This window comes from Misgurnus anguillicaudatus, chromosome 8 (assembly GCF_027580225.2).
Source record: "Misgurnus anguillicaudatus chromosome 8, ASM2758022v2, whole genome shotgun sequence".
Lineage (NCBI taxonomy): Eukaryota > Metazoa > Chordata > Actinopteri > Cypriniformes > Cobitidae > Misgurnus > Misgurnus anguillicaudatus.
The window spans coordinates 38,119,805-38,144,957 of NC_073344.2; the positions used below are offsets into that span (position 1 = coordinate 38,119,805).

A 25,153-nucleotide genomic window follows, 5' to 3' on the forward strand; every position below is an offset into this window, starting at 1 on the left:
CAGACGTTACATGTCATGCAGTTATATTAAACATTTACTATGTGATCAGATGTAACCTGCCATGCAGTTATATAAACCTTTACAGTGTGATCAGATATTATCTGTAAGGAATTTCTTAAACCATATGTGAGCTTTGTAGATTCCACTTAAAAGGATTTAAGTCTCCTGATTTGAAGGAATAAGTGTTGGCAAGTTTGCAAATGAATTCTATCATGGTACCACATAAAAACGAAATAGTTATTGGACTGGCTAAGGTGCACATTTGCTTTAAAAAAGACGAAATCACTGTGTAAATATTGGTAGACATACTTTTAATAATTTTCAATGCTGCTCCATCAACTCCTGACAGGACGAGGTAATTAAATATGGCAGGTTACTTGCCGCGGCCGCTTCATATCGTCTAACCACGAGACGATTGATGGGACAATATAAGACTATCCGAGCGTCGTATGAAGTTTTAACCGTGCTCCTAATTTAAAACATTTACAGCAGTAGCGATATTTGTCATTTCGCTAAAGTTATAGTGAACTACAAACAATCTTCTAACCACCAAACTAACCACCGAATGCACTGTGCCATATTAGCAGCGGAAGTCGGTTGACAAAATGCGGAAGAGCGAAGAATTAAAAAGGGGCGTGGCGGAATAAGGTGAATTGGACTCTATTAACTTATTAGGTGACTTCTGAAGGCAACTGGTTCCAGTGTAATTTTAACACATTATGTGTCATTTCGTGCTGATTTGGAGTTCATATAAATAAAAGGGACAACACAAGATGTGTTAAAACAACACAAAGTGATGTGTTGTCCTTAACTAGACACAAGATGTGTTAATTTAACACATTCATTTTAAGAGTGTAGTTTTTGTGTTTACACAGCCAGTTTAACTTGATCCTGTTTGAACAGAAATAAAATAATGAAATTAAACAAAATTGTTAAATAATAATTTTTATTACATTTTAACTTGTGTTGCAAATATACCTGTGCACTGTTGCAACTGTCCCATCATATGGGGTCTGTTGCAACATTTGTCTTGGTCTATCCAATTGTAAATTGTATATATATTTTTATATTTAAACATGCTACAGCAATACAGTTGGTATCTGACAGATGAAGGTTTAATGCTTTAAAATGTTCCAATACAAACAGGCTCGGAGAAACTGATGGAAATACAGAAAGTGTTGCAACTGTCCCCGTTCTCCCCTACATTTTAAAGTTAATCGGTTAAACATTTTTTATTTGCAGAGGCTAATGCCATGGTAGACTCAGTTTCATACATGGCAGTCGTGGCTCTGTGTAACTGGAAGATGATACACAGTTTTGCTTGTGGTATATTGGCCCAAACAGTGGTATGTAAGCACACAGATAAAATTATATCATCTAAACGGCCATCAATGATGATGTCTGGGAGCTTATCAATGATGACTGAATGCCCATCATTAATGATGTCTAGACACTCATCAGTGATGATGTCTATATGGTTATCAGTTATGAAGTCTAAATGCTTCTCAGTGAGTATGCCTACAGGCCCATTACTGATGATGTCTGGATGCTCATTAACGACAGTGCATTGGCGCTTATCAATGATGATGTCTGGACGGTTATCAGTAATGATGTCTAAATGCCCATCACTGATCATGTCTGGAGGCTCAGCGCTGAAGATGTTTGGACACAATAATGAAGAGTTCCGAGACATAAAACCTGATGATAAAGGTAGAATTTATATACTTTGCAAATAAAGGTCATATTAAAAATTGTGGGATGAGCTGTTAGCAAATATAAGAAATATAACAACATTACTAGTTGCTGTCTTAAAAGGACACTCATTTTGGAATCCATTCAGCTGATCTCCGGGTCTGACGCTACCACTTTTAGCATAGCTTAGCACAATCCATAGAATCTGATTAGTCCATTAGCATCGCGCCTAAACCAATAACTAGGGATGCACCGAATCCAGATTTTTTAGGTTCGGCCGAATCCCGAATCCACCGTTTAAGATTCGGCCGAATCCGAAACCGAATACCGAATCCTACTCGCATCCTTATTCCAACACACTAAAACACATTAATGAAGTAAAAAACGTCCAACTGTACATTATGCCAGGATGACAAGTTGGAAAAACTATTTTGACAATTACCATAAGCCTATGCATAATGAAAGCGATGCGTTGCGACACGCTCGTTTTTCCAATAAGCAAGCAGCTCCGCGCTGAAAACTATATTTAACTTTGAGTGAGAAGCTCCGCTCGTCAATGTCAGTCTTCACACGGCCGTCCAATTACAGTGGAGGAGGGGCAGGACATTACCACAGCAACCAACCGGCTCACAGCTGAAGCATCACAGCTACCAAGCGCTCGGCTGAAAAACAGCTGGCATTTGGGGTCCTCAAGGCGTTTTCAGCGGTGTTTAAAAGTTTTGGTGTGTCCAGCTGACCGAAAGAAAAAGCTCATCTCCACGTCAGCACCCGATGTGTGTAATCAATGGCTGCATGACGTCGACCAGCGTAGCGCAAGCCTAGGGTTCGGTTCGGTGGAAAAAAAAATCTAGCATTCGGCCGAACCCGAACCCCGCCAAAAAGCCCAGTATTCGGCCGAATCCAAAACCGAATCCTGGATTCGGTGCATCCCTACAAATAACCAAAGAGATTTTATATTTAAAACTTGACTGTTCTGTAGTTACATTATGTACTAAGACCGACAGACAATTAAAAGTTGGGATTTTCTAGGCAGATAGGAACTATACTCTCATTTTGGCGTAATAATCAAGGACTGCTGCCGTAACATGGCTGCAGGTGTAAGGGTTGTGTTTTGTTGTAGTCTTTTATTATGAAGTTCTGTCTTTAATGTTCATGTCTTTTATTTTGAAATGTTCATTGTCATGGTTGTGTCTTGCTTCCCCGTTCCCTAATGCTGCTCAAAACACTAAGGGGCGGTTTCTGGACAGGGATTAGACTAGTCCTAGACTAAAGTAAATGTAAGAGCTGTCCAAACTGAAAACAACATGCACTGACATATCTTTAAATACATTAGTACCCTTTGTTCCCTTTCAGTCGGTCACCACGACGTCACGTCGTGACCGATGAATTGGGAACGCGCCTCGCGGGACCGGTCTACTTCGAGAGACTTCAGGCACGCGAATGAACTTGGCATGCGGATGTTTGCATCTGCCGGCGACGCCCAGCTGCTCGGGTATTTGGCAGGAGGCTGGTGCAGAAATCAAATCAGCTTTTTACGCTTCGAAAGCTGGCAGCAATCTGCTCACGAGAAGCGCTCTATACTCTCAGCATGATAGATCTCTGTGCTTTGTTGGTTGAGCGAAGGCACTTCAGTGAAGCCTATGAGTGTTTCACCTCTGTACCTTTTTTCCTTTTTTTGGAGTGTGTGTGTAGCTCTATCCCTGTGTGCTGCATCAACATCCAAGCACATAAAAGAGTGATTTCCTCTAAAAGACTGTGCAGTGTTTTGCGTCTTTTTAAAGACAGCATTCACTTGCCTGAGTCGGGAGCATCTTTTTAAAGATGTCTTTCTGGCCGTGTTCGACTTCAGGATGCGGCAAATACATGGGTCCTTGCGTTTCGTGCCTTGGCATACAGCACGCAGAGGCGGCGTTCGTGGGAGGAACATGCCCCACTTGTGAGGGCATGACTCTCGCTGATCTGCGGGGTCGGGTGGAGTTCCTCCAGGATGGTCACCCTCCAGTGCCTAGCGCCCCTAAGAAGGCAGCTGTGAAGCTCCGGAGAGATGACCTTCGCATCACGGTGCTGGGTAAGTCAGCTGGTTCGTCCAGCGGCCCCCAGCACCCTGATCAACGACCAGTTGAGGTGCCGATGGAGATGGAATGTACGTGTTCTACGTAACCTCCGTCCTCTGTCGGTCCTCCCGGGGATTCTGTGTCTGTCGTAGCATCGGAGGGGGGGCTGTCATCCTCGGACGCCGACACGGACCCACTCCCACCTTCGGGTAGGGGCTCCCGTGTCCGACCCCAAGATGGCGGCCATGCTCGCTCAGAGTCTGCTTACAGGGCTTGTGGGGAGGCAGCTTCTGCCATGCATGCCATGGCTTTGCTGCAGGTTCATCAGGCTAAGGCTCTGAAGGATCTGCACGAGGGAGGTCACGACCAGGCGATGTTTGAAGAACTTTGTGGGCTACAGATCTGCCGCTTTGTGCGACCAAGATCACCGCACGGGCCGTCAGCCGTGCTATGTTCACTTTGGTGGTCCAGGAGCGCCACCTCTGGCTGTGTCTGGCAGACATGAGGGATGCCAATAAAATCCGGCTCCTGAATGCTCCAGTGTCCCAGGCCGGCCTGTTCGGCGAGACAGTCGCGAATTTTGCACAGCAGTTCTCGGCAACCCAAAAGCAGACTGAGGCTCTCGCTAAGATCATGCCGCATCGGAAGAAACCAATGCCTGCCCCGTCGACGTCGGCACCTCAGCCTGCTCTTTGCCGAGGGCGTCCTACAGCGGCGGCCGCCTCCGTTCCTCCCCGGGGCTCTTCTAGGAAACGAGGATCCGGTCGCCAGCAGCCCGCACCGCCTGCTCAGCCCGCTAAGCCTGGTGGAAAGAAAAAGTCCAAGCGGCCCTGAGACGGGCGACCTGGAGGTAGAGAGGATCGCTCTTCGGGAGATGGTGAAAGCACCACCCCCCCCACCGGAGGAGGACCGGTCGGGAAATCTTTTGTTTAGTTTTGTTTCTGTTTGGCTGACTTTACAGTCGGCACCCACAAAACCACAAAAAGAGCGTATTCCTTTTCCCCCTAAAGGTCTCCAGAAGCATGTAGGAGTTTCAGACGGGCTAAAAACCCTACGATCTTCTCTTCCTCATTCGCCAGCGGATGTGTCGAGCATCCCGGGACATCTACAAAAGAGCCCCTGCCTAATCATCCATCAGCGGAACCCGGTGAGTGTTACGTCACACGATGTGGCCGTTGCGCACGTTAGCACGAGCACCCCGTCTCCGCTCGCCGCGGTTGGCTTTTACGCACAATTCGTCTCGGCTATACAATTCAATTTGCCTGGCGTCCTCACAAATTCTCAGGCGTTCACTTCACCACGATGAAGGCTGCCGATGCGCACGTACTGCGTGCGGAGATCGCTGTCCTGCTGGCGAAGGAGATGTTTTAGTGCGCACCGACAACACTACGGCTGTAGCGTATATCAATCGGCAAGGCGGTTTGCGCTCTCGTCACCTGTCGCATCTCACCCGTCATGTCCTCCTCTGGAGTCAGAAGAATCTGAGGTCTCTTCTTGCCATTCACTTTTCGGGGTCGCTGAACACAGCTGATTCGGTTCAGCTGATTTGGAAACATTTCGGCAGAGCGCAGATAGATCTGTTTGCATCTCCAGAGACAACCCATTGTCGCCTGTTTTATTCATTGACCGAGGGAACACTCGGCGTAGATGCACTGGCACACAGCTGGCCGAAGGGTCTGCGCAAATACGCATTTCCCTCAGTAAGCCTTATTGCGCAGACACTGTGCAAAGTCAGGGAGGCAAGGAGCACATTCTATTAGTTGCGCCGTACTGGCCAACCAGGAATTGGTTTCCAGAGCTCACCCTCCTCGCGACAGCCCCTCCCTGGCGGATTACCCTGAGGAAGGATCTTCTTTCTCAAGGAGGGGGCACATTATGGCACCCACGCCCCGATCTGTGGAACCTCCATGTGTGGTCTCTGGATGGGGCGCGGAGGTTCTAGGCAGGGCTTTGAACCAGAATTTTTTCCCAATTGGTTCGTTCCGAACAGAAACAGTATTTTAACGTTTCCGGTTTTTGGTTTAACCCTAAAGTTGTCGTTCCTGAACCGGTTAGAACAAAAAAATAAGTTTCTGAACCAGTTAACAACGTTCCATGTCAACTGTGGGACATAGAAATAAGTAGGCTGATCATTAGGACATTAAACTTAAATGATTAGTCTACATAATTTTACTTAATTCTCTATCTTGTCATCGAACATTAAAAAAGGCTACATTATGTAAGTGGCATAACTGTAATTCTGACATGCCTACATTTGTTGAATGCACTTAAACACGTGCACACACACACAGATGGAGAAGGAATTCCAAACGGCGCTTCGGGAAGAAGATGCAGCATAAACAGTCACTCCACATAAAGTGAAAATTACGTTGTTTTTCAGTGCTTTATTCGCCAAATGTATTTTAATGGACTACAGTATGAGACTCTCTCTCAAGTTTATACATCAATAGTTCTGATCTTTGAAGGGCATAGGGATAATCACGTTTGATTGGAGTCGGACCGGACACATTCAACCGCATGTGCGTCTGTGCGTACAGAAAATTGCTCACTTTAGCGCCTTTTTGCGGTTAAATTGTTTAAAATCACTTAAGTGTGAACATTTGCAAGCCTTTGAAACACGTGCAAATCATCAACTTTCATGTCCAGAAAGGTAATAAAAACATCATCAAAGTAGTCCATGTGACATCAGTGGGTCAGTTAGAATGTGTTGAAGCATCGAAAATACATTTTGGTCCAAAAATAGCAAGAATTACGACTTTATTCAGCATTGTCTTCTCTTCCAGCTTGAGCATGAAGTCACGTGACTGTAGCGCCACAGCTGCCCTATTCCTCAGACATGTTTGCTAAGTTTCTTTTTTTCAAACTTACAGCGTGCGTCTCCCCAGACTGTAAACGAAGCTCGGGCGCACAAAACAAAAGAAAAATAAAAGAAGCTGGGGCGGAACAAAGAACAGTCAGCCGTGCCGTACGTCAGACACATCACTGACTTTATGCAGCGGCACAGTCGGATGATGTCAAAGTACCGCGAGAGCTCTTCAAGAAATCTTACGGAGTAGTTTAATTTTGACTCGCTCTCACTGTACTTTGACGTCATCTCTCTGTCAGTTCTTGCAACGCAGCATGAAGTCAAACACACATAAGTAACACAAAGATCGTTGAATTCATTATCTAATTGGCTACATGTTTTGCCTATCAATATTTTCCATGAAGTCATTGGCTGATGGAGGAACGAGCGAGAGATTGGTTACATCCCTAAAGGACATCACGTTTTCGACGGCGCTGTTTGGATTATCTATTATACTGTCTGCCTCCCTATTTTAAATACAAACTTTAAAGGCGGGTTCATATGTTTAACGAAACGTAAATTACCGGAGTGTTATCTCATATACCCTTACATGTAACGATGTAAATAGTCCTCAGATTGTATATTCTATTCTATTATCAGATGTTCACTATATATCTATATTTCACGGATAATACGCATTTGTGGACAAAAATGGTCATTGGATGATTCACTCTGAAACAGACTGGATTCGACTTGTGATCAACACAAAAGGTAAAAAGTCATGTTTTTTTTTTTGCATGTTGTCATCCGGACTTCTGTCACAAAATACTACATATGATGCTAGAACATCTGTATCTCAAAATGCCTTTACAGGGGGTATGGCTTAGCTAAATGAGATGTAAATGAGCCCTATTGTCTCTCCCAGCTGGAAAGAAGAGTCCCTTTCGTCTCGATTTTCTCGGTTTGTGTTTTTTTGAGTTCCTATATTCAAATGGCCAGAACTTCTCCAAATCTTGTCAGATTTCCATGTGTTACACATCGTTGGAAAGCTTAGAAACTGCACTTTCAGAATATCTCAAATGTGTGAATAACTCAAAATGGCCCAGATCCGACTTGTGTCCCTACTTTCCGTGACTGGTCACATTTATCTCCAACATCGCTTGGAAAGAAGGCTGTCTCCCTCTACCATTAAAGTAGATATTGCTGCGATATCCGCGCACCACGCTCCGATAAACGGTAGGACAGTGGGTCAGCACGACCTGGTTGTTTTTAAGAGGCACACGAAGGCTGCATCCTTCTTGTCCTCCCTCTATTCCTCCTTGGGACCTGTCCGTGGTGCTGAAAGCTTTACAGGACGCCCCCCTTTGAGCCTCTGCATTCTGTGAGTGTAAAGTTTCTAACTTTGAAAACTTTAACACTCCTTGCTTTGGCTTCGATAAAAAGGATAGGGGATCTTCATGCATTTTTGGTCAACGATTCGTGCCTACAGTTCGTGCCCGCTGAATCCAGCGTAACACTGAGACCCCGGCCCAGCTACGTGCCCAAAGTTCCCACTACTTCATTCAGAGACCAAGTGGTGAACTTGCAAGCGCTGCCCCCGGAGAAGGCAGACCCAGCCATGGCTTTATTATGTCCGGTGCGTGCACTATGTGTGTATGTAACTCGGACGCAAAGCTTTAGAACCTCAGAACAGCTCTTTGTTTGTTACGGTGGTCAGCAGAAGGGGAATGCTGTCACCAAGCAGAGGATGTCCCATTGTATGTGAACACTATTACCCTTGCGTATGAAAAGCAGGGTATCCCTTGCCCATTTAATCTGCGTGCACATTCTACAAGAAGTGTGGCATCATCTTGGGCATTGGCTCGTGGTTCCTCGCTAACAGACATCTGCAGAGCTGCTGGCTGGGCGACACATAACACGTTCACTAGGTTTTACAGTGTTCGTATTGAACCGGTTTCCTCTCGGGTTCTTTCTTCTAATCAGTAAAGACCACTAGAGACCGGCTCCTGTCGGCTTGCAGCCTCTATTTTGGTGCTCCACAACCTCACCATTATGGAAGGCCTTTATAGCAAAAACGTCATAAAATAGCGTTTTTCACTCCTCCACTGCCTTGACAGCTGATGTTGTGGAGCTTCTGCTGTCAGCCTCTCACTAGATGTTTCCATGTGAACCTGGGTTAGGTTAGGCACCCGCATTGCACCCCCTGTGGGTCTCTATGCGTGCATGAAAATTCTTTTTCCACTTCCCCTAGCGTTCCCCTAGTATGAGATATTACTAAGGGTTCACGTCATGACTTTGAGTCTTCAAGATGTCACCCAAGTGGTAGACCCCCTCAGAGGGATTCTGCAACAATCTTAGTTCCGCCTGACGAGTTTGCTTCCCAGTTTGCTAGTTCACTATCGTGGGTTAAGGGACAAGTAGTGATTGGCCTTCTGCCGTAAACCTTAGCATCCGCCCCCTACGTGGAGGGCGGAGGGCTTTTGCAGGCACTGGAAGGGTTCAGCTTCTGTGGCGCTTTGGTAGGGTTTCCCAATTCGTCAGTCACGATGTGACGTTGTAGTGACCGACTGAAAGGGAACGTCTCGGTTACGTATGTAACCCTCGTTCCCTGGAGGAAGGGAAAGGAGACATCCCGTCCCATCGCCACAGTTCTGTTCCATTGCTGAATTAGGCCGTGCACCGTGCTCAGCTTTCTCAGCAAATACAGCTGATTTGATTTCTGCACCTGCCTCTCGTTAACTACCCGACCGGCGGGGCGGCGTGGCGCCGGCAGATGCAAATATCTGCATGCCAAATTCATTGGCGTGTTTGAAGTTTCTTGAAGTAGATTGGTCCCGCGAGGCACGTTCCCAATTCGTCGGTCATGATGTGACGTCTCCGTTCCCTTCCTTATAGATACGTAACCGAGACGTTTTCCCTCAAAATGCACACAAGTAATGTTTTTAGTAAGGCTTGTTTGTTAAAACTAGTTATATTTCCTAATTAAACTAAGATCTAGTCCTGATTTAAGATAATCCCTGTCCGGGAAACCACCCCTAGCAATTTGGCCAATTGGCGCGTACCGTGTGAAGCGCCCATAACACTATCATGCACATAATTGGCAGACACAACTAGCAAGTACATTTTATTTTCACGCCCGGCAGAGGGCCCTCTAGTGGCCATGGGGGCCATATGCAACTGCTTATATTGCTTATTAGGTAGGGCCGGCACTGATTTGCACCTCAGTATTTTTGTAAATTTTTATTTATTTTATTACAAATAAATGCAGTTTATTTTTAAAATAAACTTTTCAATGTATATGCAGTATGATAGAAAAAGAGAAGAGCGAGGTTGGCAAAAGGTAGATTGCTTCAAAGTCCAGATCTATGACTCAAATGCTCTGCAGCCAGCACCACTGAACCCTGATTTTTTTAACTTTTGTGCTTCAATCAGACATTGGTGGGCAGAGCTAGTGTAAATAGCATTTGCCAACAAGGATGCTATTTGCACTCAGTGTAAATAGACACCCCGAAATAGGGGCAATCATACGTTTAAATGACTTGCACAGTAAATAATCTAAAAATTCAAGTGCAAATTTATTTTTTGCAGTCTGTGAAAAAGATATTCATGTTGAAGACAGTTGCTGTGAAAAGAATGAAAAGGAAGATTCCCATGCTGTAACTGTCTGTGAAATCTCCACACCTAAGAGTAACTGTTAACCTTTTCTTTATTTTTATTAAACGTGAAATTTCATTGTCACATTATAACATGAATACCTTTATGTATTTTCAAGGATATGTTGGATTACAAAATCAGGGAGCCACATGCTATTTGAACACAGTACTGCAAATACTTTTCATGACAAAGGAATTCAGAGAAGCAGCAGAAAGGTACCTCATGAATAATTCCACCATAAATAATCACATTGCGCAGTTATTTGAGCGTTTAAAGTCTGGAGAGAGAAACACTGTCACCACTGAAGGAATCACAGCTGAACTTAAAATTAATGGTATGATTTAGATTTGCATTCTGAAGCGAGATGTCCTTAAAAAATGAAAACAAAACGCCTTTTGTAAACATTTTCATTTAAATTTAATTTTATTTCTATAGTTCTTGTCACACATTTGCCTCATCCATATTTTATGTTACTTCATCAGTTCACAAGCAGGAAGATGCTGCAAAATGTCTTCAGAAGATACTTAATGTGGTTGATCCTAAGATGTCTGAGGTATGTTTAATACCATAGACATGTACATAGCGCTTCGAGTGCTTAATCGGGTGTCAATGGCACCTCCTTATTGGCTGTGGCAAATCTACCTATTAAACACATACAGTACAAATTAATTTGCGTCATTTTAACATGTTTATTCTTCAGTTTCTTATAATGTCGATAACTAGACTTGGAAAATGATTCATTGACAGAAAGGATTGTGAAAATTCATGCTTTTCGAGCAGCAATTTGCATAATTTTTTGGTAAAAAATTATGAAGAAGTCCCCAAGGTGATGATAAGTAAATGCATAATCTTTTAGTTTCGGAAACTGCTTTTTCTGTCTTCATTTTAGATTTTCTTGTGGTCCAAAACAAAGCTCGTTCACACATATCAAAAGACACAGAGTCAGTCTCCTTCTTATGTTTTAAAGCAATTAAGCATACAGTTGTACTCCAAAATAGACTATTGCAAAGAAAAAAGGAAATCTGTTATGGATCTGGTACATTTGCACTACCCTTTCAAGTACACACTACATTGGGTTTCCTTCACTAAGTATGCGTACGCACAAATTTGTTCGTACGGACGTTTTAACTTATAAATCATGATTCAACAAAAACTTTCATACTAAAATGTCTTCTAAATGTTTGCAAGAACGTAAGAACAACTTAGACCACACATGCGCAATAATCTTGTACAAGAACCCTATAATATATATCTGTGTTATGTTATATTTTTTTCCTTGTTCATGATTATTGGGTACATGTGGTCTAAGTTGTTCTTATGTTTTTGTATACATTTAAAATAAATTTTGGTATAAAAGATGCATGTTAATCTTAAGAAGTATGCGATGAATACATTTTCCATTGTATCACACGTGCGAAAGTACATTTTTGCATGTTCATAACAGCCGCTTAATAGTTTGTGAACTGAATTTCTTGTGCTTGTTTGTGTGTGTGTGTGTGTTTGATATTGACAGCACACTGTATCACACGTGCGAAAGTACATTTTTGCATGTTCATAACAGCCGCTTAATAGTTTGTGAACTGAATTTCTTGTGCTTGTTTGTGTGTGTGTGTGTGTTTGATATTGACAGCACACTCTTATTATACATGGTAGTTGTAGTTGCAGATTAAAACTTGCATCCCTGCTGCATTAAGTCATTTTTTAACTACATTTCCCACAATTCCTAAGTAACATGCCCATAATTTAGTGCACTTTTTTCACCTGGCATGGCATTGAAAAAGGTCCCAGCCTGGACCTCACTAATTTTCGAACCCTGGCTACGGCCATGACTGTTACCATCATGATTCAAAACCCTCTTTGATGGATAAACTGATGTAGTTTTAGCTGTAGGCTTACTTGTTCATCATCTTAAGGCTCTCCTCACTGCAGAATTTACATCGGCAAGATGTATTTTTTGAGTGCTTGCTCATATGCAATACTTGTACTATCATACTATCATACTATTATACTTGACACATATTAAACCAAACCATATTAAACCAAATAAACCATTGAAATTTAAGAAATGTAAACTTTATTTTGCTTTTCATCCACGAAAAATTCAGCCCCCTCTTCTACTTGTTTGTGTTTATAGGCCAGTCTTGCTATTCCCAATATGGCAGCTCCCCTGACCCATCACAGCAGATCAAGGCACTCAATGCTGCATATATAGTATTGTTCAAAATAATAGCAGTACAATGTGACTAACCAGAATAATCAAGGTTTTTAGTATATTTTTTATTGCTACGTGGCAAACAAGCCACCAGTAGGCCCAGCAGACTCCCAGAAAACAAACAAGACCCAGCACTCATGATATGCACGCTCCCAAGGCCGTGCAATTGGGCAATTAGCTAAAAGGGGTGTGTTCAAAAAAATAGCAGTGTCTACCTTTGACTGTACAAACTCAAAACTATTTTGTACAAACATTTTTTTTCTGGGATTTAGCAATCCTGTGAATCACTAAACTAATATTTAGTTGTATGACCACAGTTTTTTAAAACTGCTTGACATCTGTGTGGCATGGAGTCAACCAACTTGTGGCACCTCTCAGCTGTTATTCCACTCCATGATTCTTTAACAACATTCCACAATTCATTCATATTTCTTGGTTTTGCTTCAGAAACAGCATTTTTAATATCACCCCACAAGTTCTCAATTGGATTAAGGTCTGGAGATTGGGCTGGCCGCTCCATAACATTAATTTTGTTGGTTTGGAACCAAGACTTTGCCCATTTACTAGTGTGTTTTGGGTCATTGTCTTGTTGAAACAACCATTTCAAGGGCATGTCCTCTTCAGCATAGGGCAACATGACCTCTTCAAGTATTTTAACATATGCAAACTGATCCATGATCCCTGGTATGCGATAAATACAGTAGGCCCAACACCATAGTAGGAGAAACATGCCCATATCATGATGCTTGCACCTCCATGCTTCACTGTCTTCACTGTGTACTGTGGCTTGAATTCAGAGTTTGGGGGTCGTCTCACAAACTGCCTGTGGCCCTTGGACCCAAAAAGAACAATTTTACTCTCATCAGTCCACAAAATGTTCCTCCATTTCTCTTTAGGCCAGTTGATGTGTTCTTTGGCAAATTGTAACCTCTTCTGCACATGCCTTTTTTTTAACAGAGGGACTTTGCGGGGGATTCTTGAAAATAGATTAGCTTCACACAGACGTCTTCTAACTGTCACAGTACTTACAGGTAACTCCAGACTGTCTTTGATCATCCTGGAGGTGATCATTGGCTGAGCCTTTGCCATTCTGGTTATTCTTCTATCCATTTTGATGGTTGTCTTCCGTTTTCTTCCACGTCTCTCTGGTTTTGCTCTCCATTTTAAGGCATTGGAGATCATTTTAGCTGAACAGCCTATCATTTTTTGCACCTCTTTATAGGTTTTCCCCTCTCCAATCAACTTTTTAATCAAAGTACGCTGTTCTTCTGAACAATGTCTTGAACGACCCATTTCCCTCAGCTTTCAAATGCATGTTCAACAAGTGTTGGCTTCATCCTTAAATAGGGGCCACCTGATTCACACCTGTTTCTTCACAAAATTGATGACCTCAGTGATTGAATGCCACACTGCTATTTTTTTGAACACACCCCTTTTAACTAATTCAACTAGTTGCCCAATTGCACAGCCCCAAGAGCGTGCATGTCATGAATGCTGGGTCTCGTTTGTTTTCTGAGAATCTACTGAACCTACTGGTAACTTGTTTGCCACGTAGCAATAAAAAATATACTAAAAACCTTGATTATTCTGGTTAGTCACATTGTACTGTTATTATTTTGAACAATACTGTATATCTGTTTAGTACCTACAAATAACTTAAACGTTCTTTATTACAAGTGTTTTACATGCTAATTGCAGAGTTTTGAGATTTCCATTTGTTTGATATTACATGGCTTTTGTTTTTAAAGACATACTCTCTTAAAAATGACTGCATAATGTATTTTATGTCAACTTCATAGATATTTCAGGGAATAAAGGTGGACACAACTACTTGTATAAACCCACCAAATTACCATAAACCTCTGGAGCAAGTTAAATCCTTTTTCATTCTATCAATTTCCCTGGAGTCAGACACTAATATAAACCTGGTAAGTATTTAAAATGGTTAAAGACTGATTAAAGACTAACTTTGGTGGAGGGGCTGTATACAGAGTTGCGTGAGGCACTTGCCAACCTGGCACTTGCCGACGCTTGCTTGTAGATAAAATGATTTTGAATAAAGCTCAATTTACCTTCAGAAATAAAACTTATGGTGTAGTTAATGTCAGGTTTAATTGTTGAAATTTGTTGTTTATGTTTTCCCGGCTTGCATGGATGTAATATCTGCTCGGCTGCATTGTAAAGATGGCCGCCTAGTGGGGCGACTTCACTAAAGGCACTTAGCTCATATCCATCTATTTGTTTTTTAGTTAAAATGATGGGCCTAAACAAAAGTTGTGAACAGAAGTTCATAAATGGTAAACAGAAGTTCATAATTGTTTATTCATGTTTAGCTTTGGTCAAGCCCAGAAGGTTAACATAAACCCCATTCACACAGTACTTTGATCCCAGAATTTTTTTTAGAAAATTGGCAGAGGCTTCTGTGTGAACACAAACACGTCCCGTAAATGTTCTGGGATCGCTTCCGTAAAGAGGACCTAGTAACATTGCGTTAAAATTCACAGAAAGCCTTCTGTGTGAACAAGACACAGAAACAGTCCGGTAATGGGGGTGCTGTAGTGTCATAAACTAAAATGCATGTGTGTGGTTTCTCTTGAGAGAAATCACGGATAATTAGCAAACTTCGGACGCTATGGAAAAAAACAACCAAGCAGGAGTTTTAATACGTCACGTGTCTTTTACGGGATGTGTGTGAATGCACGCACAGATTCCGTAAAATTATTGGCTGTGTGAATGAACCAATATTGACCGTAATCTCTGTATAAAAATGGCTATAGACGCATTGTTTAAATAAATTTTGATTTGTATTTCAGCAAAGCTGTTTTAATTCATATTTCAAATCAATCTCCATGAGAGGGGAAGGCCAACAAATTTACTGTAAAGACTGTAAGATGATGATGGACACAGATATGGTGAGTTTTTCTTTACAAATGGCATATTGATATAGAGTAGCAGGTAATTTTAAAAACAACACTAATTATTTTTTACATGCAGCATATTTCTATGTAAACTTGTACATGATCAGATTGCTGGAATACAATACCAGCAATACAGATCATTTCTTTGTGTCAGGGTTTGAGACAGAAGAACCCAATCGCAGACGATGACGGGGGTAAACAGAACACTTTATTTGACTCACAAGAAAACAAAACCCTCGTGGGGGCAAACAACATAAAACTAAGACAAACTACTTTGACTAGACCTAGATATTTAACTGGAAAGCACACAACTGACAAGCAGGAACAATACAAAAAGATCCAGCACAGGACAAAAGACAAGAGGGAATTAAATAAGGAAAACTAAACAAGATAACAAGGTATGGACAGGTGAAGGGAGTTAACCAATAATTAATTATTAACGAGGAGACAAGGGGGCGGGGATATAAACGAGACACAGCAGCACACTACCCAAACAAAAGGCCATGTGCTGCCACACAAAACATGGGTACTGCCACAATCCTGCCCCATGACCATGAACAACTATGAACTATTATGAAAGACTGGCAGGATCATGACAGTACCCCCTCCTTAAAGGGACGCCTCCAGGCGTTCCTCAAAGGGGTACACAAGACAATGGACTTGACTGACGACACATGACATGACAAATACATGAAATAACAATAAAAATAAAGTCCAACGGATGATGTGCAAAACTAATAAATACTGAAATTAAAGTTCAAAAGTGAGCATAAAGAAGGTTCAAAGAGAAGTCCAAGGAGGGTTGGGCAATGGTCTATGCTGCGGCTGTGCAGCCAGCTGTGGCAATGGTGGCCGCGCAAACGGCAGACAACTGTGGCGGTCAAGCAGATGGCAGGGGCTGTGGGCCACAGACGACTGTGGCCGCAGTGGCCATGCAGACGGTTGTAGTCGGGCTGACGGCTGCGCAGATGGCTGTGGCAGCTGCACAGACTGCAGGGGCAGAGATGGAGCAACCTGAGGTGGCTGCGCAGACTGCTGAGGTGGCTGCGCAGACTGCTGAGGTGGCTGCGCAGACTGCTGAGGTGGCTGCGCAGACTGCTGAGGTGGCTGCGCAGACTGCTGTGGTGGTTGCGCAGACTGCTGCGGCTCCGCTGACTCCGGCAGAGGCTGTGTAGGCAGCTCTGGCGGCTGCGTTGGCTGCTCTGGCAGAGGCTGCGCTGGCTGCTCCGGCTCCGCTGGCTGTGCTGGCTCCGGCAGAGGCTGCGCTGGCGGCTCTGGCTGGGCTGCCTGGGAGAACGGCAATCTCCCCAACTCAGCAAGCAGCCTATCGATCAGGGCGCGTGATACCCTAACTTCCTGGCTTGTGAACACGCTTCGGGAGACCGGGAGGTCCTGTATGCTGCTCGGTGGCTGAGGTAAGCTCTGATGCGGGTCGGACCCCGCTGACATTGACATCGTCGCTGGGTTCAGTTTTGGCTGGATCTTCTGTCAGGATTTGAGACAGAAGAACCCAATCGCAGACGATGACGGGGGTAAACAGAACACTTTATTTGACTCACAACTGACATGCAGGAACAATACAAAAGATCCAGCACAGGACAAAAGACAAGAGGGAATAAAATAAGGAAAACTAAACAAGATAACAAAGTATGGACAGGTGAGGGGAGTTTAACAATAATTAATTATTAATGAGGAGACAAGGGGGCGGGGAAATAAACGAGACACAGCAGCACACTACCCAAACAAAAGGCCATGTGCTGCCACCCAAAACATGGGTACTGCCACGATCCTGCCCCATGACCACGAACAACTGTGAACTATTATGAAAGACTGGCAGGATCATGACACTTTGCTGTTGAGATATTGGCACAGTATATAAAAATATAGTAATTAAAGTATTTCATCTGTCAGAGTGAACAGTAGCTGTAGTGTTTTTGCTGTGTTTAATAAATTGCATTATCAGCTGTTGCTAAGGGGTTTGAACCATAGACTGTAAAAAATATGGAAGATGCATCTCCATGGAATTCCAAAAAATAAATAAATAACTGAAGCTTAAATATCTCAAAAATGCATAGATGACATAGTTTGGAGCCAGAGTCTGTGCAGAAGTGATTGTTGACTCAATCACAAACACACAAAACAAATCCTTAAACATCTTGTTACATATGTAACCCTCATTCCCTCAAGGAAGGGACCGGAGATGTCACTTTGTGACCGACGTATTGGGAACGTGCGGAACCAATGAACTTCGAGAAACTTGTAAAATGCCATTAAAATTGTCATGCAGGTATTTCCATGTGCTGGCACTGCCCCGCCACGTGAGTATAAAATGAGCTTTTTGTAAGCATTTATGGCACTAATTTAGCTCCATAATGGTACTACGAGTGTAGCACGGTTTGAGGAGAGAACACGAGAGGAAACTGGCTCAACATGAAAACTATAGAATCTTGTAAACATGTTAGGTGTCGACCAGCCAGCAGCTCTACAGATGTCTGTCAACGAAGAACCACAAGCTAATGCACAAGATGATGCAAAACTTCTCATGGAGTAGGCTTAAACGTTGAGAGCCTACTCTCAACTTAAACGGGATGCCCTGCATTTGATAAGCAAGGGCGACGGTGTCTACTATGCAGTGAGACATCCTCTGCTTGGTGACAGCTTTCCCTTTCTGCTGACAACCGTAACAGACACAGAGCTGGTCTGAGGTCCTAAAGTCTTGAGTTTGTTCTACGTACAACCGCAGTGCGCGTACGGAACATAACAAAGCTAAGGCTGGGTCTGCCTTCTCCAAAGGCAGCACTTGCAGACTCACCATCTGATCCCACTACTCTGAAAGGAGTGGTGGGAACCTTGGGCCTGACCTGGGTCTTAGTGTAACGCTAGAGACAGCAAGCTCAAACTGGAGGCACGAATATTTGACCGAAAATGCATGGAGGTCCCCTTACCTTTTAACAGAGGCCAATGCAACTAGGTTATATAAAAGGAGTTTTTATAGAGAGAAACTTGATACTTTCTGACTGTAAAGGCTCGAAGGGAGCATCCTGAAAGGTTTTCAGCACCATGGACAGGTCCTATTGAGGGATAGAGGGAGGGCGAGGAGGATTTAGTCTCATTGCTTCTCTTAAAATCCTAATGACCAGGTTGCGTTGTTCTACTGACCTGATGTTTATCGTGGCATGGTGAGTGGAGAAAGCAGCAATGTCTACCTTAATGGTGGAGGGGGACAGCCTTCTCTCCAACCGATGCTGAAGGAAATAAAGCACGACGCTGATCGGGCATTCTCGGGGGGTCTCTCTCGGAGAGCAACACCACTTCAAACACAGAAATGAAAGAGGTGGTAATCCACAAGCCTTCACTATGTGGTACTGTCTCTCCAACCAACTTTAGCAAGTGGCGTACTTCCGAGCAGGTAGAGAGCTTCTCAACAGTAGTTGATCTGCTGGCTTTCGAAGCAAAAAAGCTGATTTGGTATTGCACTTGCCGCTCATTCTACACTCGCGCGGCAGGGCAGTGCCAGCAGATGCAAATACCTGCATGCCAATTTTATTGGGGTTTTACAAGTTTCTTGAAGTTGATTGGTCCCAAGCAGCACAATACGTCGGTCACGACGTGACATCATAGTGACCGACTGAAAGGGCACCCCTTTTTAATAGGATCTAATAACAAACTTAGCTCTTTTCCCACCATTGACGAGTAATCTCGTCAATTAAATTGTACACACTGGACCTTTAAACCAAATTTATTACAAAAATGAACACTTAAAAGTACATCAATATATAAGTCGTAACTAAAATAACAAAAAAGCATTGCTTTAAAAAACTTTAAATTTTTTTATTTAAAGTGTAATTGGTTTAAATTGCACTTTTACAGTATACTGCTAAGGTCATGTTTATTGCAGCTATCTATATAAGCAATTTTTGTATAATGGTTGTTCCTTTCAGAGCTGCAGTTTGGAGAAAATCCCTTCAGTTCTGGTTTTGCACTTGGAGAGGTTTGAACTGGATTATGACACCATGTGCTGCATAAAGAACTACTCCATAGTCCAAATTCCTGCACAATTATGCATTGAAGAGCAAGTTGTTAAAGTGAGCATTTAGACTGAGAACTGATCATTGTGGAAGAGAGTTGAGAGTTGACAAATTAGTTCATGAACTTATTCATCCAGATCAGTAATTTTTTGGTCATTAACTAAACAAACAGTTAAATGTTTTATTATCTGTGTCTTTAGGATAAGACTGGTATAAATCACATGTATGATTTGTATGCTATAGTCAACCATTTTGGTTCTCTCAATGGTGGACACTACTATGCCCACATCAAATCATTTGAAAATCAGAAGTGGTATGAGTTTAATGACAGTGATGTAAACGAGATAAAGGTAAAACAATTTTGATTATTTGATATTTTGATTAAGCCGCATAAAGTATTATTAAGCATGCTGTCATTTTCCATGTTTTTTAGGGTTGTTTTTAGGTCATTTCTGGTAATCATTAATACAGATATATACTAATATAGATAAAGTATTATTAAGATTTTGCACATTGGGGTGGTTTCCCGGACAGGGATTAGCTTAAGCCAGGACTAGACCTTAGTTTAATTCGGAAATATAACTAGTTTTCACAAACATGCATTACTAAAAACATTACTTGTGTGCATTTTGAGGCAAAACAAATGGCACTGATGTATTTAAAGATATGTCAGTGCAAGTTGTTTTTAGTTTGAACAGCTCTTACATTTATTTTAGTCTAGGACTAGTATAATACCTGTCTGGGAAACCACCCCATTATGTTTTGATAGTCAAACATAATTATGACCTTGTGCATATGTTTACATTGATAAATACATTCACCTAAAATATTTATGTCCTTGTCTTATGCATTATGGGTTTTATTCTTTTACAGTGTCATTTGGACAAAGACTTGTCTAGTGAAGAAGCATACTTAATTTTATACAAAAAATGTAAGTTAATAGTAAAATGTTCAACAAAGGTTGAATAAAAAATACTACTCTTTTTTGCTATATAAATAATTTTAATAATAATATGATATTCTTGATTATGTCTAATTTAAATTTAGAAAAATAGGTGGGTTATAAACCACATGAATAATCATAAGACATAAAGTGGACATTAATACTATTAAATAACTCTTCAAGCAGTCCGATAAAAACATTTTAAGTTATTTTTCTTTTCAGCTGCAACAGATTTAGCAGACCCTAGCTGTCATTCTAAGGTAACATTGCATACACAAGACATTGAAGAAAGAAAATCAGTTGAATGTGATAACCCTGAGAAAGATGAGATGAATCATGATAACAACAAAGATCCTGTAGAGTCACAGTTTAATTCCAATCAGGCAGAGCACCAAGCAGATCTCACCAAAACCTCTGCATCGGTTCAAACTCGGAAAACTCGGAAGAGACAGAGTGTGTTGGAACAGGGTGATGAAGTTTTGTGCAAAAAATGTGAGTTAATATCTAAATATTCAATAAAGGAAATGCGCCATTTTAAATTATACAGTATGCTACTCATTTCACTATATAAATAATTTGAATGCTAATATACTGTTCTTAATTTAGTCTAATAGTAATTTACAAAGATAGGTTGGTTATAAACCACATAAAATAGCCATTAAATAACTCTTCAAGCAGTCAGATAAAACATTTTTAATATTTTTTTTCTCAGTTGCATTAGATTCAATAGCATCAGCAACCCCTGGCTGTGATTCTCAGGAAACATTGCATGCTCAAGACATTGCAGAAAGTAAATCAGATGATTGTCATAACCCTGAGAAAGATCAGACGAATGATGATAACAACAAAGATCCTGTAGAGTCACCGCTTAATTTAAATCAGGCAGACCACCAATCAGATCTCACCAAAACCGTTGCATCAGTTCAATACCAGGATTTGCAGATGCTGTCAGAAGACATGAAGTTTGTAGTTTCAGACAAAAAATGTGAGTAAATATAAAAATTTTCTGCCTAGATAAATAATTTTCATGCTAATATGCTGTTCTGGATTTAGCCTGATACTAATTTACAAAATGAGGTTGGTTATAAACCACATAAAGTGGCCATTAAATAACTCGATCAAGCAGTCAGATAAAACATTTTAAATATTTTTTTTTTCTCAGTTGCATTAGATTCAATAGCCTCAGCAGACCCTTGCTGTGATCAAGACATTGCAGAAAGTAAATCAGATGAATGTCATAACCCTGAGAAAGATCAGACGAATGGTGATAACAACAAAGATCCTCTAGAGCCACCGCTTAATTTAAATCAGGCAGACCACCAATCAGATCTCACCAAAACCTCTGCATCGGTTCAATACCAGGATTTGCAGATGCTGTCAGAAGACATGGAGTTTGTAGTTTCATACAAAAAATGTGAGTTAATATCAAAATTTTCAACTAAGGAATTTGCTTACCTTTTCTGCCTAGATAAATAATTTTCATGCTAATTTGCTGTTCTGAATTTAGCCTGATACTAATTTACAAAATGAGGTTGGTTATTAACCATGAGTAATTGCAGTATAACACACTGATAATCAAAGTGGTAGTTATAGCATTAGATAACTCTATCAAAAAAGTTATCTTATAGTTTTTATCAATTATCAATAGCCGGTGTGTTTTCAAACCGTAAAATAGGACCTATTTTACCAAAATTCACTCTATGGATGTTCAACAACCAGGGCCCGGTTCCCCAAAACGTTCTTATCGCGAAGTAGTTTTTAACCTATTCCTTAACCTCTCTCTTAACTCTATGGCACGATTCCCAAAACGTTCGTACGCTAAGTATATCTTCTGTAAGTCACACTTTCGTAAGGTTAGGCTGGACCATTCGTAAGCTCTCTCTTAGCGTTGTTTGAGCGCAAAACGCTATCGCCGCAGTCTTTAGAAATCAGCGCAGCGCAGTACAAGTCAAACTATGGTATGCTGACAATGATTTTATGTTATGGACATTTTAAGACTTATAATAAAATATGTTTGCAATGGATACAGGGCTATTTATGCAGTTGACTTTATTTGGTATCAGAATGAATCAAAGACGGCGCCGGTGTTGAAGTTTGTTCCCCATCGAAGTCTGTTTCCTCTATGTTTATAGCGTTTACATTTATAATTTATTTAGAAATATTAAAGATTTGAATTTGTTATACTAAAAGCAATAATATCATGTATTCTATTATACAATTTATTAAATATTTCTTATTTGACAGATTATATCTTTTAACCTGTCTTTTTTCCATTTTTTCCTCTACTGTTTGTTTTAAAACTGTTATGTTTCCATACATAATAAATTATACATATAATATGATTCATACTGTAATACTGTAAAAATAATTTACAATCAAGAACAATCAAGATACATTACATAACACACACACACATCTCAGTAGCCATTAAAACGTTCAATGTATATAAAGAATAAACGTATAATGTGATAAAAACGCTATAAAAACACTACACTAAAGGGAAACATAGGGGGAACAGACTTCCACATAACACCGGTAACCCCGTAACCGTTTAGTCCATGCCAATTTTTCTTATTCTGTAACACTTAAAACCTTTTGACAATTTGCCTGACGTGGCTAAATAAAAAAAAACGCCTCCCAAGACAACTCATTATGGAGCTGCTAGATCTTCTCAGACCATATTCTCTATCTAACTCTCTCTGTTTATTGTAGATAGGTTGTTTTTTATTGAAAACATTCATGGCAAGAAATACCGCATTAAACAGAAGTACTACAGCTGCTTGCCAAGTAATTCTGATTATAAGTACCTTACCATTAGTATAAAAGTGTATTATATATTTTTTTAAGTCGTTAAACCCATGTCAAGAAGTGGCACAAGTGGCACAACGGGATAAGGAGGGTGGATGATTAGCGAGGTTCGTCTACCCGTATTACTGACAATTTGATAATTTAATTAGTGGTCTGTATTTTACGGATAACTTATGTTAAAATAAATGTTACTGAAATGATTTGAGTGGTGTTCCATTTGTGTGGAGCGTGTTGTCTTTCTTAACGCCGTAATGCACTTTCGCGTGATGTGGAAAATCGATCCCTGAGCGATCGATCGCAAATAATTCAGCACCTTCACTTGGGACGGCGCCACTGTTGTGTTGAACTTGGGGGCAGCGTGTTGGGAGGCTTCCTGGGAGACACTTCGGGGTGCACGCTTGGGAACATGGGCAACTTTGGTAGGATATATCTTTTTGAGTCTTCTTGGCGCGCTAAGAGTGAACGTTATCGGGGAACCGGGCCCAGATCTGCCCTATAAGCATAGACACAGTTTGCTGTAGCTGATGAAATTTTAGGTTTTACACTGCACAGCTCATTTTTTGCCGCCCATGTTAACAAGTTAAACATTCACACTGTACGCGTAAGCAGGCATATGAGTGACTCAGCCCTCAATTTTCTTCATAAGTTTCAGAGAACAGATAATGCGCTATGGGCTTGTATCTATTAATAAGTCACACTATAAGGACAAGAAAACCTCTTGCACCTCTAAAGTATATAATAAACTATCTGTGGGGTGTTTTGAGCTAAAACTTCACACACACACTCCAAGGACACCAGAGACTTATTTTACGTAGATGTATTGTAAAATGGGGCATAATAGGTCTCCTTTAAAACATTTTAAGAAGAGAAATCTGATTAAAAAAACTTTTTTTCAGCTGCAGCTGTTTCAGCAGCCTCAGAGACTGGCTGTAATTCTGAGAAAATATTGCATAATCAAAACATGATGGAAGAAGTAATATACCATGAATGTAAGAACACTGAGAAGGATGAGACGAACAATGACAACAGCGATTCTATACCTGAACCAAATCAAAGCACCCATCTAATGTCAGATAGAAAATGTGTAGTTGTCACTGTGCCAAATACTAATGAAAGAGGCCAAAAAACAAGAAATGTCAATATCATGTTTTTACTCAGGTGTGTTTTGTTGTTTGTTTTTGTCCTTTTATGTATAAAAATGATGTTATAGTATTGTGAAATTTATGAAACTATACCATAAATTATTTAATCTCAAGCGCACCTATTTGTAACAACAGAGTACCTCTACAGTACACACTCATAGGTATAAGGGATATAATATGGTAAGTTTTGTTTAATAAAGAGGAAAGAAAGTGTAAAATTTCTAAATGTATTTAAATTTTATTTTATTATTATATATTTGATTATATTTACTTTACAATAGAAATAAATGTATTTTATAACTACAGGTACCCATTGTAATATTGTGTATGATTTATTGTATTGTAAGATATATGTGAAATATAGAGATATTATGTATTGATTTTATTTTGAATTTATTTATATTCGCTCCTTACCTGATTACAGTGTATTGTATACAGCCAATGTCTACAAGCCATGTCAGCAAACAAAATATAAATATAACAACAAATGCCTTTTAATGTCACAATCCTACTCTGTTATCTTTTGAGGTAAATAAAAGCTGCGTCATGAAATAACATGGCAGAATGTTTTCTGTTTCTAATAAGGTGACAACCTTATTTCTCATAAAGCAAATAATTAAGGAATTATCTGTTAAACGTTTAAAAAATTATATGCAATATAGAAAACCATCTATGGTAAACAGTGATTGACAGAATACACCAAGGTCTCAGGAAAGAGTTTGGTTAAGAGATATTTTCGTTTGTGCAGTCAAATGAGCAGTCATTTGAACACAAAGTGCTGTGAGATACTGATCCAGCACTCCTGGATCCAGTGCAGAAGGTCCTTAATGATCTGAAACATGCAGATGAAGGTCCCTTGATTGCTATTCTGAGCTTCACCTTGTTGCAGACATCAATGATTGCCTTTGTGGACGAGA

General features: G+C 40.9%; 1 protein-coding gene across 7 annotated transcripts in view; it reads left to right on the forward strand.

Moving 5' to 3' along the window:
* The window catches only part of LOC129451017 (uncharacterized), a 33,405-nt gene extending 8,627 nt beyond the window's left edge, over nucleotides 1-24,778 (forward strand). The window contains exons 3-16 of one of the 7 annotated variants that reach the window (XM_073870874.1): nucleotides 1,243-1,710; nucleotides 10,120-10,218; nucleotides 10,304-10,519; nucleotides 10,668-10,738; nucleotides 14,197-14,325; nucleotides 15,211-15,309; nucleotides 19,257-19,400; nucleotides 19,544-19,693; nucleotides 20,217-20,274; nucleotides 20,509-20,546; nucleotides 20,670-20,778; nucleotides 20,999-21,271; nucleotides 21,449-21,700; nucleotides 23,991-24,778. In XM_073870874.1, coding sequence (XP_073726975.1) covers nucleotides 1,243-1,710; nucleotides 10,120-10,218; nucleotides 10,304-10,519; nucleotides 10,668-10,738; nucleotides 14,197-14,325; nucleotides 15,211-15,309; nucleotides 19,257-19,400; nucleotides 19,544-19,693; nucleotides 20,217-20,274; nucleotides 20,509-20,546; nucleotides 20,670-20,778; nucleotides 20,999-21,271; nucleotides 21,449-21,700; nucleotides 23,991-24,304 — 2,420 coding nt within the window. In that variant the 3' untranslated portion in view covers nucleotides 24,305-24,778. Of the gene's footprint in view, nucleotides 1-1,242; nucleotides 1,711-10,119; nucleotides 10,219-10,303; nucleotides 10,520-10,667; nucleotides 10,739-14,196; nucleotides 14,326-15,210; nucleotides 15,310-19,256; nucleotides 19,401-19,543; nucleotides 19,694-20,216; nucleotides 20,275-20,508; nucleotides 20,779-20,998; nucleotides 21,272-21,448; nucleotides 21,701-23,990 lie in introns of all 7 variants that reach the window. The other 6 variants (XM_073870873.1, XM_073870877.1, XM_073870878.1 and 3 more) reach the window with 6 other exon arrangements.
* The last annotated feature ends 375 nt before the right edge of the window (nucleotides 24,779-25,153 follow it).